Source organism: Falco peregrinus, chromosome 16 (genome assembly GCF_023634155.1).
Source record: "Falco peregrinus isolate bFalPer1 chromosome 16, bFalPer1.pri, whole genome shotgun sequence".
Taxonomy (NCBI): domain Eukaryota; kingdom Metazoa; phylum Chordata; class Aves; order Falconiformes; family Falconidae; genus Falco; species Falco peregrinus.
This window is the reverse complement of record NC_073736.1, coordinates 5,088,536-5,106,098: the sequence shown is the minus strand read 5'-3', so window position 1 is coordinate 5,106,098 and position 17,563 is coordinate 5,088,536. Positions and strand designations below refer to the sequence as shown.

The 17,563-nt window shown below is 45.8% G+C and overlaps 2 protein-coding genes across 6 annotated transcripts in view; both read left to right on the top strand.

The window, feature by feature from the left end:
* The window catches only part of RBBP5 (RB binding protein 5, histone lysine methyltransferase complex subunit), a 42,894-nt gene that overhangs the window by 9,236 nt on the left and 16,095 nt on the right, over positions 1-17,563 (top strand). For 2 of the 5 annotated variants that reach the window (XM_055819675.1, XM_055819678.1), the window contains exon 14: positions 848-2,647. The exons of 1 other annotated variant lie outside the window; for it this stretch is intronic. In XM_055819675.1, the coding sequence (XP_055675650.1) occupies positions 848-873 (26 nt within the window). In that variant the 3' untranslated portion in view covers positions 874-2,647. Of the gene's footprint in view, positions 1-844; positions 2,648-17,563 lie in introns of those variants that run through there. 2 more of the 5 variants (XM_055819676.1, XM_055819674.1) reach the window with 1 other exon arrangement.
* TMEM81 (transmembrane protein 81) lies at positions 2,780-5,976 on the top strand. Its single transcript, XM_027797130.2, has one exon. The coding sequence runs from the start codon at positions 4,165-4,167 to the stop codon at positions 4,948-4,950; it is 786 nt and encodes a 261-aa protein (XP_027652931.2). The 5' UTR covers positions 2,780-4,164; the 3' UTR covers positions 4,951-5,976.

Genomic DNA, 17,563 nt, shown 5'->3' with positions numbered 1-17,563 from the left:
CTCTTTACGGCTTGCACCTACAAGCCCTGTTTTGGGCAGCCAGGTTTTCTTGGGGGGTTGCTGATGTTCCACCATGTGCAAATGCACACTTAGAAATTCAAAAGGCCACCTGCCTGGCACCCTGGAGCCAGACTGCCTTTTCTGTCACTTGTGCATGATGCTGTTAATTCTGCTAGTTCCTTGTGCTGTTGCTTTTGGATATAACTAATCAGCCGCTAAAACAGTCACACAACAAGCACTTCTCCGTTGAAAACTGTTTGCCGACATCCCATAATACAGTGTCTTTCTGCAAGCTGCATGGCCAGGCTTGGAGCCTGGTGCAGCTGCGTCTGTGTCACTATGCTGTGCAGTCTGATAGTAAATGCCTTGCTCTTAAAGCTGTTATGTCAAAATCAGGTTTCAGTATAAACAAACTGAGATATTTGATCTGTTTTATAGTTTTAGGATAGAATCATACAGCAATCTGGTTTAACCCAAACTTAGGTGGAACTTGGTTTCAGTTGTGCTTTTGCTCTGAGATTTTGGGATTGATGAATCAAAAAATGTTACACCAGGTAAGTTTGCTTGCAACTTTGTGGAGTTAAAGCTGAGTTTCTTAGTCACCTTGTCCATGCCTGTGCACGTCATCTCAATTACAAATGCAGAAAGGCTGGAGATCTTAATTTGTCGTAGGTAATATCTTGTTGATTACGTGTCATTCTGAAAAGGATGGCTTTATCTAGAAAATCTTGTTTGCTGTCGTATTTTTTTTCTGGAAATGCTACCGTATTTGGTGGTCTCTGGTTTCTGGTAACATCTGTTTGAGTCTGGTTACTTATTTTTCACCTGTCTTTGATCTCTTTAGCAGGTGGTGCAATCTCAGAATTGTTATGAAGACACTCTTCTTTATCTTCCTGTATTCTTTCCTATACTGGCACCATAATGTGGAAAATAGATGAAGTGCTCAGTCAGAGTGAACTGACTAACACAGCAGACTGATTGTTCATGGATTCAGGGAGTGACTTTTGTAAGAAATGAATATGGAAGAGGAAACGGCCTTCATTTCTCCTTAACTGCCTCTTCATCGAACGGTGTAAGATGCTGACTCTCAGGTCATGCGATTTGCAAAGAGACTAACTGGACTGCCTTTGTGTTGATATATATAACTATTTCTAAAGTGAGCTGGTACCCAGAGCTTATCAGCCATTTTCTTTTGAATATTTTTGTTGTTCCCGAGTTGAAGAATACCCAAAGTACGTATTTTTATTCCTGATGCCATATGACTGTGTATCCTGCAAACTTCCCTTTCTTTGCTGTTAATTTTCATTTCAGTGAGTTGTAAGTCCTTCTGTGCCAGCTGCGTTACTTTATCAGCTTTTCTGTTAGCTCGGTGTGACATCTTCTATGCTGACATGCTTAGTGAAACAGTGCTGCTGATTATGTGCCAGGTTTGATTTCATCTCATGTGGATAGAGATCTAATGTGAAGAATTCAAGACACCCTCTGAAGTCTGCAAAGAATGAATCTTCGTATTGTGAATATTTTAGACGTGAAGGATGACTCTGATTATGGGAGAAGGAATCAGTGAAAGTAGCTCTAGATAAAATACTCAGTTTATATGCTTTCCTCTAGCCTGTGATTCTGTCCTTGAAACTGGTTTTATTCTGTCTCCTTCCTGTCAGGTGCCCTGCCAGAAACAATTGGTTTCCTCCTTAGCTGGGAGGTACTGGCAGTTAGAGAAAAAACAGAGCTGGTATTTCTCTGAACTGAAACAGGAGTTCTTCAGGGTTTTTTTCCCCCACTTCTGGATCAAGAACGGAAGAAAGATGAATGCTAACAGTGCATTCCCAGCCATGCTTTAACCTTTTATACCTTAAAGATGGTTGTAATATTCCCTTTGTGGGAATGGGAAGAAACACTTTCTCTATCCAGTACCTACAGCCTGACACCTCTCTGTGCTAGACCAACTGCCTGTAAAAAGAAAGTTTCCGTTCCTAATGCCCCTTGCTTGATTGACTTTTATAGTTCCTGTGCAGTTACTTCCAGTTTTTCCTCAGATGTCATTATTGAGATTATCATTACGTATTTACGTTTTCGACGTATCCTGCAGACATGAAAAACCAAGAGGAGGAGTCATAAAGAGATTTATTAATTAGCAGTCGGAAGTATGCAGTACTCGCATGAGAGATAAGCATGGGAAGAGAGGACGCGCTTTAAATCAGAAGGTTTTTGAAAACTGGTATTTTCATCTCCGGCTCTGGTACAGTGGCCTGCTTCATTTAATGAAATTCATTCCCATGCATTACAGTATTAGTTTTCTTTGTTCTTTCTGCTTGTAGGATGACTTTCATCTTTCCTGGGGCACACTGTTACGTCAAATCCACCCGTACGTGGTGTGGCTGACCCCACAAGCTTTAAAAGATGCACAGGCAATGGTTCTCCAGATCGTTTTGAAGCGTATGATTTGCCACAGACTCTAGCCTTCATTTCTGTTAAAACTTCTCTGTGCAGTGTATATGTCTTTGGTTTATTCTCTTCCATCTCTTATTTTATTTTTTGGTATCTGTAGTTTTGTACAATATTTGTCAGATACTGGCTTGATAGTAGTATATAGTAGTGATGTTAGTTTTTGTCTTTGTAAATAAAGAGGTATGTTTTATTTCCTAAAGTCAATGGGTAAGTCTTGGCTTTTTTATACAACTGTGATTATGTTGTGACACGTTTAGGAATCCAGCTGTGGTGCAAACACAAACGGATTGTGCCTTCACTGCAGTTGGTGTGGTGGTGTTTGGTTGGTTTTTTTTTAGTGTGGCACTTGGTGGATGATCTCTTTTCAAGGGAGGGGAGTAAATCTGTAGTCGTAATAAAAGCCCTGTATACCTGGGTGCAGCCTGGGCGCTCAGGGACAGGCGTGCGAAAGGGGAGCTGAACACAAAGCGTGGTGGGCGTAGAGGGCACCTCCAGGGAAACTGAATTTGGAAAATACATGTACTAGATCTTCAGAAGTCTCCAATTTAATAAGTGAAGAAGTGTTAGGAGGAGAAAGATGGATATTCATTAGCAGAGCTGTTAAAGAACATGGCAATCCAAATCCTTTCTGCAACCTGCTTCAGCTGCTGGTAAGGAGATGGTGATTATTGAACTACCTTGACCATAGTTTGATTGCTCCGTTAAAAATATGTAACTTCTGATATTATTTTTTTCATTAAGAACTTTTTTCAGTAACATGTTATTCTTTGGGGACACTTGAGTACTACGTGGATTACACTGACATGTCTCCAAGCATTTTGCTGCAGTGGCAGCATACGAGTGGTTTGTGTTTTACAGATGCATCAGCGGAACGTGGAAATCTCTGATTTGGCGTTGGTGGCTGAGTCCTCATCTCGGAGAACTCGCTTTGGCTTTAGACTTAGGGGAGTTCTTTGTTCTTCCTTGGAAGGTTTGGGGCCGCATTCTGACCCGGGCAACAGGACTGTGATTGTGATGCTGGCACTGTTCCCTAGAAACATGGGCTCGTGGAGATGCAGGCCCTGCACAGAGATGGACATCATCGGTGGTAAAAGTCGGTTCAGATTGCCTTCGGTTTCAGTGCCATCAGACTGTCTAGAAGTTGAAATGTTTTTGTGGTCTTAGTAACTTGGGGTGTACTTTAGGTCTTGAGATATGTGTATATAGGACAGGACTGTACAGGTGCTGCATAAGGAATTAGGATTTCCTTATGCTCAACAGCATTATTTTAAAGGTTCTAGTAGTGATTACTTTTTTTTTTTGGCAGTTTGGTGGGAAAATCAAACTGGAACAGTACTACTTTACAGTGGAAATTCATCCAAAATAGTATGTAAAATCTTACAGAGAAGGGAGGAGTAAATCTTTTTTAAATTGTCAAATATATCAGAGTTGCTGGAATGGAGTGGATTAAAATATTTGGCTGCCCTGTTACAAGAACTGGGATTCACGATTCACGTTCGGACTGATAGGCTACTGCGTTGCATCTTTTTTAGTGGTGGTGGACTTCGAGCCTGTCTTGTTGGAGGATTTTTCCTAACGGATTAGGTCTTGAAGATGATGCTGATGGGATTTCAGAAATCCTAAGTTTGAAGATTTACAGTGAATTACTTTTGTGGTTTTTTGACTGCTGAATTTGCATGGCTTTAGAAAGTAGCACACCTGATTGATAACCCTGATATGGAGACCCTGGGGACCAGCCGCATCCTTGGGGTATTACTTTGTGCTTTCTGTCTACTGTCGGCTTCCTTCGAAAAAGTTACCATCCCGGCAGAGCTGAAGTCTGCTGTAGTGAAAATTGTGGTCAACGCCACATCCTGCAGCGTCACCTGTGGACTGGGCGTCAAACTGGAGGAGATGTGCGAGATGACTCCCGCCGGAGAGAGGAGGAATTGTACCGTGCGCAGGTCCGGCTGCCTGACCAGTTGGGTTTGTGGCTTGCTCCACTTCACTCTCCCTGCGGGCAAACCCTTCCAGTTCAGCTGCCTGACCTCGGATGCGGCCGGCTTTGGTAGCCAAGCCTACAGCTATACGTGGAGGCTTGCCCCAGCCCTTGTCACCACGAACGACGTACTGTTCAAACCTTTCAAAAACCCCGGCTCGGTCATCAGGTTTTCCCCTGTCAGGGAGTCTGATGCAGGGACGTACCGGTGTGATGTGCAGGTGCTGAAGACATTCAAAGTTGTCAAGAGGGTTTACTTTGGGGTCAGAGTGATCCAAACTGACTTGGTGGATCTGAACTTTCAAAAATCCTTGACTTGGGAACAGAAGTTAGCAGCAAATGAGGAGGAAGGAAACACAAACAACGGCACCCACGAAGAAGTGCAAGAACAGCAGCCCTTTTGGCAAAGAGACTTGTTTTATGAATGCTTGGTGGGAATTGGAAGTGGAGTGATAGGGGGTGTCTTGGTGAGTGTGGTGCTCTGCTTCTTGTGGAAGATTTTGAGAAAGAGAGCTGCAAAGTAATGAACTGAGATTTAATGCAATTTCTTGTCTCTCTCTCCATTAGTATTGATGCGTTATTTCATGGCGATGTTTGTAATTTTTTTTCTTTTTTCTGGCTGACACAGTTTATTACCCAATATTTTCTTAAGCTTTGGAGTCTGGTAACTTAGTACAGGACTAGAACTTGAGTTTTAATGGAGTAGGGCAGACAGTAGCTCCAAATGGGGCAAAGGTTTGCCTCCACGTTGTGTGAAAGGCTGGTCTGGAATCATCCAGACACGACAGGAGCTAGAGGACACCAAGCCACAGAAAACTGCTCGCTGCTAACCGCCTTGCTGTGCTCTTCTAATGGGCCTTTATTTTACCTCTAGGCTGGTCGGAGGGGGGGGTTATTTAGCTAGTAACTTGCAATCTTTATCCCTGTCTCATTTCCTTGAATTTCTTCTGCCTTGCTGAGAACTCTGGTGATGCGAGCTGACAGAAATCGCCGTTTGATAGATGATATTTCTCCAGCGAGAGGTGCAAAGAAGTAAGGATGCTTCTGAGCTGGGCTTACCAGGTTTCCTGCTTCTTTGAGGTCCTTTCCATCAGATCCAAGTGGTCCGGTCTCAGTCACTGTGGGGGTGAGGGGCGGACCACCACTGCCTGCTTCCTCTAGAGAGATTTATCTCCTTCCACTAGAGCCTGGAAAACTGTAAAGTATTTTCAGGCGATAGCTTGGAGCTTGCCCTGTTTCCTTTGTAGTGTGGAACAGTGAAGCAGGGAGCATTGGGTAGCACAACAAATCTTCAATTTGAGCACTGCTGCTTAGGAACATAACCGGGTGTTTTTAATCATGACTCAGAGCTGAGCTCATTCCTGAAATGTTTGAAGGGGGAGGAAGGGAAGAGTTCAGTGGGCTTGTGGATCTTTTTATTTTTCATGGTGATTAATAAGTATAAAAGATGCCTCAACTCTGTAGGGAGTATTGTTTCCCCCTTGGTAGCAGAATCCACAGAGGGACCTATTAAGTGCCTTCTCTTTCTACTTTCTGTATCTTATGTTACAGTAAACAACTATATTTACTAAGTCTGGAGGTTTTTTTCTTTTTTTTTCTGTGAACTAAAGTACAGGAATGCATAGCACACCCAGTTCTGGGGAAAACAATGATTACGACTCTAACGTTAAAGGTTGAAGCATGCTATTATTTTTTCTTTTTACCAGAAAAACAATAATATGCTTCAATATAGAAAGAGTTGGATATGGAGGCAAATATCTTATTTGCAGAGAATCCTACACTAAAAAATCAGACTGAAATGTAGCGAGCCAAATCTTCGTGTACAGTGAGGTCGGTCATAAAAGTATATCAGGACAATGATCTGTGGACCCTGGGGTTGTCTAGATGTGTTTGAGTGAGGAAGCAAGCCTGTCATCAGGCTTGAATTCCCTGTTTGTAGTTCTGCTGAGCTCCCTATTTTCTGTGGGGAGACTTTAACGGGCATAACAACCAGCAGAAGCTTGGAAGCCTTGCGGGGAACCATTCCGCAGTGCCAGAAGGTGCCTTCAGGAAGATGCACTGTCCCTTCCTGATGCCTGGGGCAACCCTCTGGGAAGGCACAGAAGGGTTGGAGACAGCAAGGGACTGTATGTCCTTCCATCTGGGATCTGGTCCTGTGGGTGAGAAGTTCCTGAACAGGGCTCCAGTCGTCCCAGGATTTTCTTGCTTCTGTTCATCGGTTTCCTCTGACTCAGCGCTACAATACTGAAGTTCCTCCTGTGCTCGGTGCTGGCTTTGTCTTCGCGAGGCTGTTCCCTCTGGTTCTGCAATGCTTTTCTTTGCTTCTATTCCTTGGATAGGAGCATGTGCTGCTTTTTCTGAACCTTATTCCAGTATTTCCCAGCCTTTAGCTCGCCGAGGCTGTCCTCATCTGTGGTCAGTCTGCTTCGTTCTATGATTCTCAAGGCTGTGTCCTTTAGCAGCCAGTTCTTGCGTTGCTTCTTCAGGGTCCACTTGCTCCTTTTGCATGCCAGCCTCCATCTGTTCCCGTTATCCCCTGCTCTGCCCTCTGGGCTTTCATTGCATCGCCTGGGTTTTGCTGACACTCCAGCCGGGTCGCTTGGACACTCTGCAGCAGCCTTTTCCTGCGACAGGCTCCCGTAGCTCCCACGATGACGTGCGTGGTGAGGAATTGTAAGGTTTTTGAGCTGGCAGCAATACGTGGTGGTGGGCACGTCTGTGGCCTGTGCTGATGCTTTGTTCTCGCTAGCTTTCCCTCTGTCCCCGCTTGCCGCACTCTGCAGGCAGTTCATCCCGGTGCTGCAGCCCTTTCTCTCTTGGGGAGCTGTTTTCCCCAACCTGAAGGCACTTAGGGAGCTGCTTGTCGTGTTTGCATTGCTGGTGCTCCCCCCCCCGTGAGGTATTTCTTGTTCCCTGCAAATTGCTCTGTATTGGCTGCATTTGCTTTCCAGGAGTTCTTGAAATCTTCTGCACTCCTCTGCGCTTACGCTGCAGAAATGGGAGTTGCTTAACTCATCGTAGGTGGGGAAGGATCCGTACGTAGTCTGCTCCGTGCAGGTGTGCTGGCACCAAGGGCCACGCTGGGACCTTCCTGGCCATGGGCTGATTCTGCTCCTGCGTCAGGCCCTGAATTCTCACCTGGCTGAGTGCTGGTGTCTGTAAAGCCCAGGCTGCTGTCCAACTCGGGATGGAGAAATGCCTGCTTTTCTTCTTTGCCTTCACTGCTTTCACTTTCCGCCTAAAAACAAACACCCACAAGCTGTTAGAGATCTTTGGGGCTATCCTCCCTGACTGAGCATGAGTCATCTCTCTAAGCATCCTCCAACCATAGGCAACGGCAGGATTTCGCTCTTGCCTGAAGCTTTCCCTGCTCCTGCCTGGGATGTGGCCTTTTCAGGGTCCCAGAGATACTGGAGAGGGATGCAGGGATGCAGTAACAGCTGCTGAAACTCAACTCGTCTTGATGAAGAAGAGCTAATGCCTGAAAGAGAAACACAGTGAGAACAGGGAATGTTAAATCTGCTTTCCTGAGGTGACAGGAAAAGATTTTTGGAAGATTTGGAGGCAAAATAGGATGAGCTACCTTGTAGTTCAGCTGTTCTTTTGCTGTGGCACAGGGTGTGGGAAGTGAAGAATTAGATTTGTTATTGTTGTCACAATCCTGGGGCAGCAAGTAATGGAAGAAAGCCCTGAGGAGAAACCAGACAGAATCACAGGTCCCTCCCCAGCTGGGTGAGAGGGACCTGTGCTCGGTGCTTTGCCATGCTGAGGGTGATATTTTTGTTACGGTCTGCATGGCAAACCAAAGCAGCAGTGCTAGGCAGGAGCCAGATCAGCCTGTTCTAAACTTGGTGGATGCAGCTGATGAGAAATCCAGCTCCAAGAGATGTTGGCTGACCTTGTGCTTTGCATGCTGTGCTGTTCCTGCTCTTTAGGAGACATTGCTTTACCTTAGGAACATGCGCAGAGGTTTACACCCAGTTTGCAGCAGTTCTCTTCCTTGCGGCATCGCTTGTTCCCTGCTCTGAAGCCCGTCTGAGTTGCAGCATCAGATGTTTGGGGAGGCTCGTGGGCAGCTTCTGTCCATACAATTCCAGTGTAACCTGTTCCCCTGTGCTCTGGAGTATTTCTAGGACCTCCTGTAAGCTGGCTCTGGAGATACCTTTTCCATTGACCTAGTTAAAAGGGAATTGGATTGCGAGATAGTCCATTCATACCAATTAATCTCATTTTCTTAATGCAGAATTTCTTCACCTTGCCAAAGAGCTCCCCAGTCCTGGAAGCTGGTAGCTCTACTACAGAATTGACTGCTCAGAGACTCAGCAGTATCTCCCCAACCTGAGGAAAGAGATCCATGTAGGTGGGGTTCTTAATCTCTTCCTCATTCTGCTGCAGAGGTCGGAGGTGAAATCATCTCAGTATCTCAAGTGTGCTTCTAAGATCAGCATGAAAAAAAGTTACAGTAAACTCCATGTTTTGCATTTGGTTTACTGTTTGTCTGCCTTGTTGATCCCTGCATTAGGTGGCTCCTTTTATCTTAAAACCTATTTCTAATCAACTGAAACCACAGTGAGCCTCTTCTAAGCAGGGTGAAGCACGCTGACTCAGCCTTTTGGCCAGGTTTAACACCACAGTGAGTGAACGCTGCGTACAGTGAGCTCTAGACTTGTTCCTGCAAAACTCTTCTCACCCCCAGGGAATTCTTTTTCTGCAGCCTGTGAGAAGCAGCAGCAGCACCACGTGATGTGCGCCCTGCGATGTGCGCCCCGTGTCTCAGCCTCCTCTGGAGCCTGCTGCCAGCCTGCCTGCCTGTGTTAATAAGCTGGTCCACATCTCTCCTGTCCACCAGTGTCCTTGTGGCAGATGCCTGTAGCGTACATCCCAGCCCGCGCAACGTGCAGCCATCCTTTTTTAAAACATACAAACAAAAATACAAACAGCTAATGAAAACTGAAGTAGGCTTTTTCAACGCACCTGATTTACAGAGCTCTTTTTGCCTGCTGAACGTGAAGAAATGGGCAGGTGAGCTTTGTAAATGAGGTGGGCATCGCAGGAGAGGGGAAGCTGTGTGTTGCTGCTGCTGTGTGGGACAAGACCTCCTCCGGTCATGTTTGGGGCAGGCTCTGGGATCCCCTCTGTGCTGAAGAACTCTCTGAATAGCTGGAGCAGACGTGCTTGGTTTGGGAGCTAATGGTTAACATCCACAAAGAGAAGCTGTCCCATCTGGGAGAGCCTCTCTGCTCTTTGTCATGTAAATGCAGGGGCTTGCATCCTGTGGGCAGCTGTGTTTTAGAAATGTAGAAAGATTACATGAAAGGTCCAGGCAATCCATTTTCTCACTGCTTAGCTGAGGAGGTCAGAGTGGGAGCCAAAAGGATCCTTCATCTTTTTATTGTGCCCTCCTTTTTTTTTTTTTTTTTTTTCCAAGGGGAGCCAGGTGTCCAGAGCAGGAAAATTAATTTATTTTTTTAATGCTTATTTTAAGATCGAGGGCTGTGATGGACAGTGTGACTCCAGAAATCAGAAAGGATGGGACTGGGTCTTTATTGGCGTAGTTGCTGTTTAAAAATGGCACTTGTATGCTTTTGGAGTTTTGCAATAATCTAAAGTGTTGGCTGACATTTCCGTTAGTAGGTCTGCTAAGGGATGGAGGGAAAGGAAGGGAGAGCAGTCTGAGCTGAAAGAAAGGTCACCAAAAGGGAGTAGGGGAGGTTGGAGGTACAGAGAGGTCAGTGAAAGCAGCAGGGACCGTTCAAAACAGCATATTCTCTCCACCTCTTAAGTTTCCTTCTGTCTCTTCCTCTAATATGCATGGGGTTTTAGTCACTGTCCCTGGTCTTCCTAGCACAACTGGGTGAATTGCAGAAAAAAAGGTGTCTCTTTCTGCTCTGGATTGGAAATATGGTGCCTAAACTTCTTCCTGTGCCTGGTGGGTCCGTGTGCCTCACCTGGAGGGGAGGATGGCAGGGACCACACGCAACCCCTGTGTGCTGCCACCTCCCAGCTGGAGGTATTTTTGTGGTACCACACTTCTGCCTGCTGATGCTCCGGAGTATTAGGAAGCAATTAGTATTGTACATGCTAAGGCCAGACAGATTGTGTGAGGGAGGAAGTCAATTTGCTAATGGCATTAGCACTTGGGAAGAAGGAGGTAGTGACAGAATGCTGAGGCACAGGCAGCTGTTTAAATTGCTGTGAGCTACTGAAGCTTATCTAAATGGAGTAACTAGATTGCCCTAACTGCTGGAACTTGAGTGGCAGCGAAGAGGAAAACAAACCCCATAAGCTTCTTTTGCACCAAGATGGGTCCGTCTGACTCTTCCATCGTCTGCACGTTGATCTCTGTTAATTCTTTAACTTGTTCCTGCAGTTGCCTGCAGCAGCTCAGCAATCTGCCGGGATATATAGAACAGTGGGATATATGGAACAGTGCAGCTCTTGGGCTGTTGGCTCCTTGTTTCCCCTGTTCCCACTTCCTGCTGCTTCTTACGTGCTGTTTTTCCTCTTCCTTTGGCTCATTTATTCAGTATATTGCTTACTACAGGCATTTCCCTAAGCCTCACACCAGATAAATAACTAGAAATGCGGTGATTTTTTATATATTTTTTTAAATGACCTTTAGTTTTGTTAAAACATCTTTCCTAGTCAGGCATTTCAGAGCATTGTACGCAACAGCCGTGAACGTGGTGCTGTGGTGGTGTGGATGCACCAGCAGTGCAGCCCCCGTCGGTCCTGCGCACGCTGGTGGCAAGACAGGCGTTTGCCTACCTCCCACAGAGGTTTTCAGGAGGTAAAGAGGGAAATACTTTGTTTATGGCTAAGAAATGCGTGTGACTACATAACTACTAACACATCCCTTCCCAAGGACGGCATCGGATCTCTTCCACACTCTGCGAGGAACTACTTTGGAACGTTTCCTGAGTCCACAGAACGATCCTTTCGAAAACCAGGGAAATTCAGAGTTCACTCTCCCCTTCCCTTTTGCTGGCTTTCTCCCAGCACAGATACACTGAGTAGCTATTGATGTTTTGCCTTTGTTCTTCCCTCCGGTTTTTTTTTTCAAGGAAACTGCAGCTTTTTGGCTGTCATTTCTGCTACAGTATGCTGCATAAATATGTTCATTTGTTGCCTGTCTCTGGTGATGCTGGCTTAGAGGTGTGGAACTCGCAGAAAAAACAGTGTGTTTTGCTGAAGCACGCCGAGTACTGTGGGTTTAGTTCATGCATCATCTTCAGCTGGGTATAGAAAAGCAAATTCACTATTGCAGCACTAATCCAAAGCAGGAATGTTTTAGTTAACTCTAAATGAGTGTGTGCTGAGTCAGGTATACACCATAATAAGGGATTTTTGTGCTTAGTGCTGGCCGGTCATAGCTAATGTGATGCCATGATTTAATTTAAGCAGAAGCTTTAGACCAAAATTACTTAGCGGCATATAAAATAACTCCGCCCTTTGCTTTGGCTGTGTTGAAGTTTCTTCTTCTTTAGCAAAAGTTGTGTCTTTGGCTTCGGTGGGGGTCAATAAATCAATATTATTGAATATCTACTGAGTGCCAATAATGGACAAAATCTTAGGCAGTAAAATAAGGTTTTAGGGGGTTTCAAGCATTGCATGCTGGGCTCTTCTGAAAATCTGGCTTTCATGGTAGGTATCAACCCCCCAAAATCATAGGATAGAAGCAAATAACAGGAGGATATTATTAAACAAAACCAACTGTAGCATAGATTTGCACAAAGCATTTAGGATGCTGTTCCTCGGTTTTCCTGACAATATAACCATTGGTTTGGTTTGCACCCTGTTTCCACAGAGGCAGGAAGATCAACTGCTTATTTTCTGAGTAGGAGTTTTTTTAGAATGCGGAGTACGAAGCATCTTCAGAGTGGTAAGACCCATCTTTTACATATGTTAGCTTTAAAGATGTTGGCTTTAAAGATTAACTCACAGTAGTAATTTACTTGTACCTCAATGTGGTCCCAAAAGGAGAGAAGAAAGATCATTTTCAAGCAGTTCTTCTTTCTTGGAGCTCTCTTTATTGGCTTCCCAGGAACAAAGCAGGCTCTGCTGATGCTACAAACCTGCTCTGACTTTTCTCTGCCTGCCTGCCCCAAGCTGAGTTCATTCCAGCCAGCATCCATCCTCCATCCCTTGCTTTTTCTGCATCCTTTACATTTAAAAAAAGCTGCTGCTGTTTATCTTCATGGGGCAGAGGAATCTTTCATTACCCCCGTCACCAATATTGGTCTTGTTTGTCTAAACTTGTGTGCTCTTTGTGGAAACTGCCTGTTTCTTCCTGATGCTTTTTCATTTCCAAGGAAGATCTACTTTGATTTGTCTTCCTACTTCTGTTCTGTGGGAGGAGGGCTGCATCCGTGGAAGTCCTTTGCTCGCCCTTTTGGTATTGGCAAGTAAAGTGACAGTATATTTTGTATAGAAAGCGATTAACGAAACCTCTCTGCGAGTGTCCAGGCAGGGGACCCAGCGAGCTGTGGTGCTGTGTAGGCAGCAGAGACCCAACAACCTAAAACCTTTAGAAACAAGAAATTCTTTAAATTACCTGTGGGGAAGGAAAGAGGAGGCTGTTTTCTCAGGTGAGACACAAACCTTTAGCTCTGGGGTCCGTTCCTTTTTAATTCTTGAAGTGTTTTGATACCAAGTTCAAGAGATTTGCTTGAACTGCCTTTTTTTGTGACTTTAATGTAATAAAGTAAATTTGAACCTTATGTGGAAGTGCTTTAGGTTTCACAGAAAGTTATCTATTTTCCATTGATATTTATGTGTAGAAAAGTACCTCTTTTGGGACCAGGCCTGCCAAAATGTCGCAGCAAGGACTGGACTCACAGTGCCTACAGCCTTAATGCCTGAAACCTGTGTAAGAGCCTTGGCTGGAAACACACAGATGCTCCTGGATCAACTGTTTTTTGTTTTTAAATGCAGCTGAGCTCTGGTGAGGTTACGGTGGTCAGCTGGTGCTGGCGCTCTGGGACTGGCGGGCACGTGTGATGCCTCCCAGCATCCTTCATCCCACGTCTGTGCAGCATGGCTTGCTGGCGTGCTCGCTCCGTGGGGCTGTGCTTGCATTTCCAGTAGGACCTGCCTGTCTGTTGGTGACGCTACATTTGTCTCCTTGATCTGTATCATGCATGGCGGCATTTAATGAAGGCTCTTGAGAAAGCAGGAGTGCCCTGGCAGGGGATGAGCTGGGGAGGGATTCATCTCAGTCTTGGCTGCTCCCCGCTGGTCTCTTTAATGATGCTGCCCTCACCTTTACAAAGCCCCTTTGCAGCATCAGTCCCTGAGCTAATTACAGCACCGGTGATGAGCAGCCTCTCCTGCGGCTCGGCAGGGCACGGGGCAGAGGGGCAGGAGCCTGCCGGGGGTCCGAGCACAGCTGAGCCCAGCCTCTTTGCACCCTTTGTTGGGTTTGCTTTGCCATCGGCACCCGGAGGCCAGGGGCTGGGCAGTGGTAGGGGGCACCCAGACACGCTTGTCATCTCAGGCTGTGGGTGGCTGTAGCTCCTCTCCATCCTTAGGGGCGCAGGGGGAGCCTCAGGAGCACATCTTGCTGCAGCCAGTGCCTAAGCCCCCCCTGTGCTCCCCGTGGGCAAGCATGGTGTTCCTTTTAGGGACTGCACGCCAGTGCGTGGATCCAGGATGGGCTGAGGGAAGGGGTTTGGCTGAGGCTCCCCATGACCCCACTGGTGCTGAGCCCCATTTCTTGTCTGTCCGCCCTCCGGCACGGCTGCGCCTGCCTTAATCATGGGGTGGTTTGGGTTGGAAGGGACCTTCAAGATCATCTGCTTCCAACCCCCTGCCATGGCAGGGACACCGTGCTCAGCTTAACGCCTGGGGGAACCCTCGGGCCCATTCCACTTACTGCTTTAGCTGGTCTCTCGACAATCCTTCCCAAGGGTAGAAGGAAGCCAGTAGATTTTTATTTTTTTTTTAGGTCAGAAGGAATTACTGTGATGAATTAATCTGACAGAACATAGATGAGGTGATTGCATGCAGGGCTTCCTGCAATGAAGGAAATTATTTTCTATAATGTAAGTGAACCTTTGCAAGCCAGCTTGTGGCTGATCTAGTGGATATCTTTCCTGGAAGACTTCCAGACTTGGTTTAAAGGCTGTTATTGATGACCAGGCTTTTTGGCAAGCTATTCCAACAGTCAGTTACCCTTTCTGCTAATAAGGTGCATTAAATTTTTTACTTTGAGTTTCCTAGCCTTTAGAATAGCAGCCAGAGATGTTATTACATTAACATCTCTAACCAGACGCCCAACACTCGCAATTCCTTGCTCCATGGACAGCCTCTCCTCTTTTGTTTAGTTAACACTGTCATGGGATAGAATTTGAGTTTACTATATCTTAATTGACTTCTCCGTGTGGATCAGGTCTCACTGGGCTCCTTTGTTTTTATTGGTATGTGCAATTGGCAGTCAGGAAAAATACAGTCCTGTGCCAGGGGACTCTTGGGCAAGGAAGGTACTAATTGCATTGAAAGTTGGACAGAAGCACTCCAGACCCTAGTAGCTGTCTAAAGTCTCTGAAGATCTTTATTAATGAACTGCGTGCTACTGTAGCCAATAAATAACCATAATTACAGTAAGTACAGTATGCTTACAATGTTTGCCATTTGGTTTTCTTAAAAAAATAGCATACAACAGAGTTACTGAGAAGAAAGCTGCCCTGTTTGTGTGTAGTAAAGCTGGATTAAAATATCCACAGTAGAGTATTTCTGTGGATGGGGGATAGCTTTGCAGGTTTAGAGCAGATGGGATTTAGACACCCCACCACCCCACCGCCCCCCAGCATGAGCTGAATGTGATGCCTGCGTTATCCAGCTGTTTCCCTGGGCAGAGACATCAGTGTCTCCCATTCAGGGTACAACACTTTGTCCGTCCTGCTGCAAGGGTGAGCTCTTCCTCATTCAAACTCATATAGCCGAGTGCTGAATTTAGCCCAGACAACCTAAAACCAGAAGCACAATCTTCAGTCTGCAAGTTTAATAGTATCAGGTAGAAGATTATTTCATGTTAAATAGAAATAAATCAGAATAAAGCTCCTCTCATTTGGTAGCCTCAAAGCATTTCACCCTTGTTGTGTACTTACAGCACCCTTGTCAGGCTGGTTTTTACTACTGACGAGTAAGACGGACCCTGTGAAATTAATGACTTTCCTTCGCAAGCCATTACAGTGCTGAGAACAAACCCCACAGCACTTAACTCCTCCTTGTAAGTTAATCTCTAAGGCAAATGCTCAGTGCAGTTAAATTCAGGGGGTTGTTAGTAAGACAGGAAATTGATTTGTAACTTAATGCAGTAATGTAAAGCCAGTGAACTCTGTTAAGATGTTGAAGTTTTCTCCCCTGGCTCTGAACACCTTTCCTTTTAACCCCTGTGCTGCATTTTAGGAAGCTCTAACTGGCTTTACGGTAGCCGCCTTCCACATCTTTTTTGCCTGTTGGTGGCTCTGGCTAGGCTTTACATGCAGGTTCTTTTTATAGCCTGGATAAAGTTTAACGTGGGTACAAATGCTGCGTTTGCACGAGCGAATCCTTTTCCGTGGGTTACCTAAGGCTCTGGTAAATTAAATGGCAGAACGGACTGCCTAAGGCAAGGCAGTCTTTGCCTTAACTTGCCTTGTGTCTGTGTACAAACACTGAGCTGTCTCAGCTGAAGTTTAGCCTGTAACCATCTGGCCCTGAACTTGAACTTTCTCATCTGCCAGTGTTGCAAGTGGAAGACCTTTTCCATCCCCAGCGTGCCCTGTCCTTCACCCAGGGTGCTTCCCTGTACTAACCTGCAGTGTTTCATAATGTGTTTCTATCTTTCCTGCTCCGTGGCTTTGGAGTGTCGACAAACCTCCCTAAAATCTCAAAAAAAAATAATCCGTGGGAGAGAGACTGCCTGTTTACCATGTGCATGTTTCAGAGTTTCTGCATGCTAATGCTCAGGAAACATTGATGTCAGCGGAGCCGTGGCTGGCCACATTAGGTGAGGACTAGGTGACGGAGACAGCACAGGTACAAGGACAGGTTTGCCACCAAGGACTCGGACAGTGACTGATCGCCTTGCTGAAGCCTGTGCTCCTGCGGTTACGCTGCTCTTGGTGCCTGAGCTGAGTAGTTTACGTCAGCTCTGAAACCCTGCGTGAGCTGCAGTCCCACCTGTGACAGCAGTGTGAACACACGGGTACTTCCAAACTGCACAGAACTTGCAAATACACTATGACCTGCTTGTGCCTCGCTTCTCAGGAAGGGAAACTGAGGCAGCAAGTGGTGAAATAATTGCTTGGAGCTGTAGATGGAGTCAGTGTCGGAGCTGGGATTACAGCAAGCGGTTGTAAGGCCATTGTGGTTATCACTAGGTCATACCTCTTTGCTTCTATGTGTAATCCTTAAAATGTTGCAAAAGCTCAGCAGTGTTTTGGTCTAAAACACATACTGATGAAGCCGTATGTACTGATGATTTGCCTTCTCAAACAAGAGACGTAGCTTGAATTCACATTGAAGACATTTAACTTTCAAGGGGATCTGCTTGTTGTTTGAAGGCTTTAGAAAACACTGTCCCATCAGTTTTACAGATTAGAATATATTCAGCCCATTTGCAATGCAGAGCAGGGCAAACTGGAACATCTGAAATCCAACTCATGTTGGTTTTCATTTCTTGTATAAAATATGCCTGTGATCTAGTTTAAACAAAGAAATGTATGGAAAATGTATTAACCTTCCCAGGGAAATGGTGCAGGTGGCTGCTATTTCAAAAACAGCGTCACTGCAGCATTTAGATACCGTTTTCACCATGCTGTAAAGCGTCTTGCTTTCCAACACTGTAAAATTCAATAAAACCGACAGAGCCACCAGTGTTGCCAGACACATTTGGAAGCATCTGTTGAGACCCAAGTTTTTGCAAGAGCTGTTGGCGTAGCCTGCGTGGTCAGACCCAGACTGATGCTGAACCTCAGCCCTCGAGTTTTGCAGGAGTGCCTTGCTTCGCTTTCCTTGCTTGTGAGAGTTCATCCAACATGTTGTCCACCCAAGCACGTTCTTTGGCCCTGGAGATGTGCAGCTCTTGAAGGGAATTAGCAGTGTCCCTGGGCCTGCAGGTGTAGCAGCCCCTGGGGAGAGCAGGCGCATCGG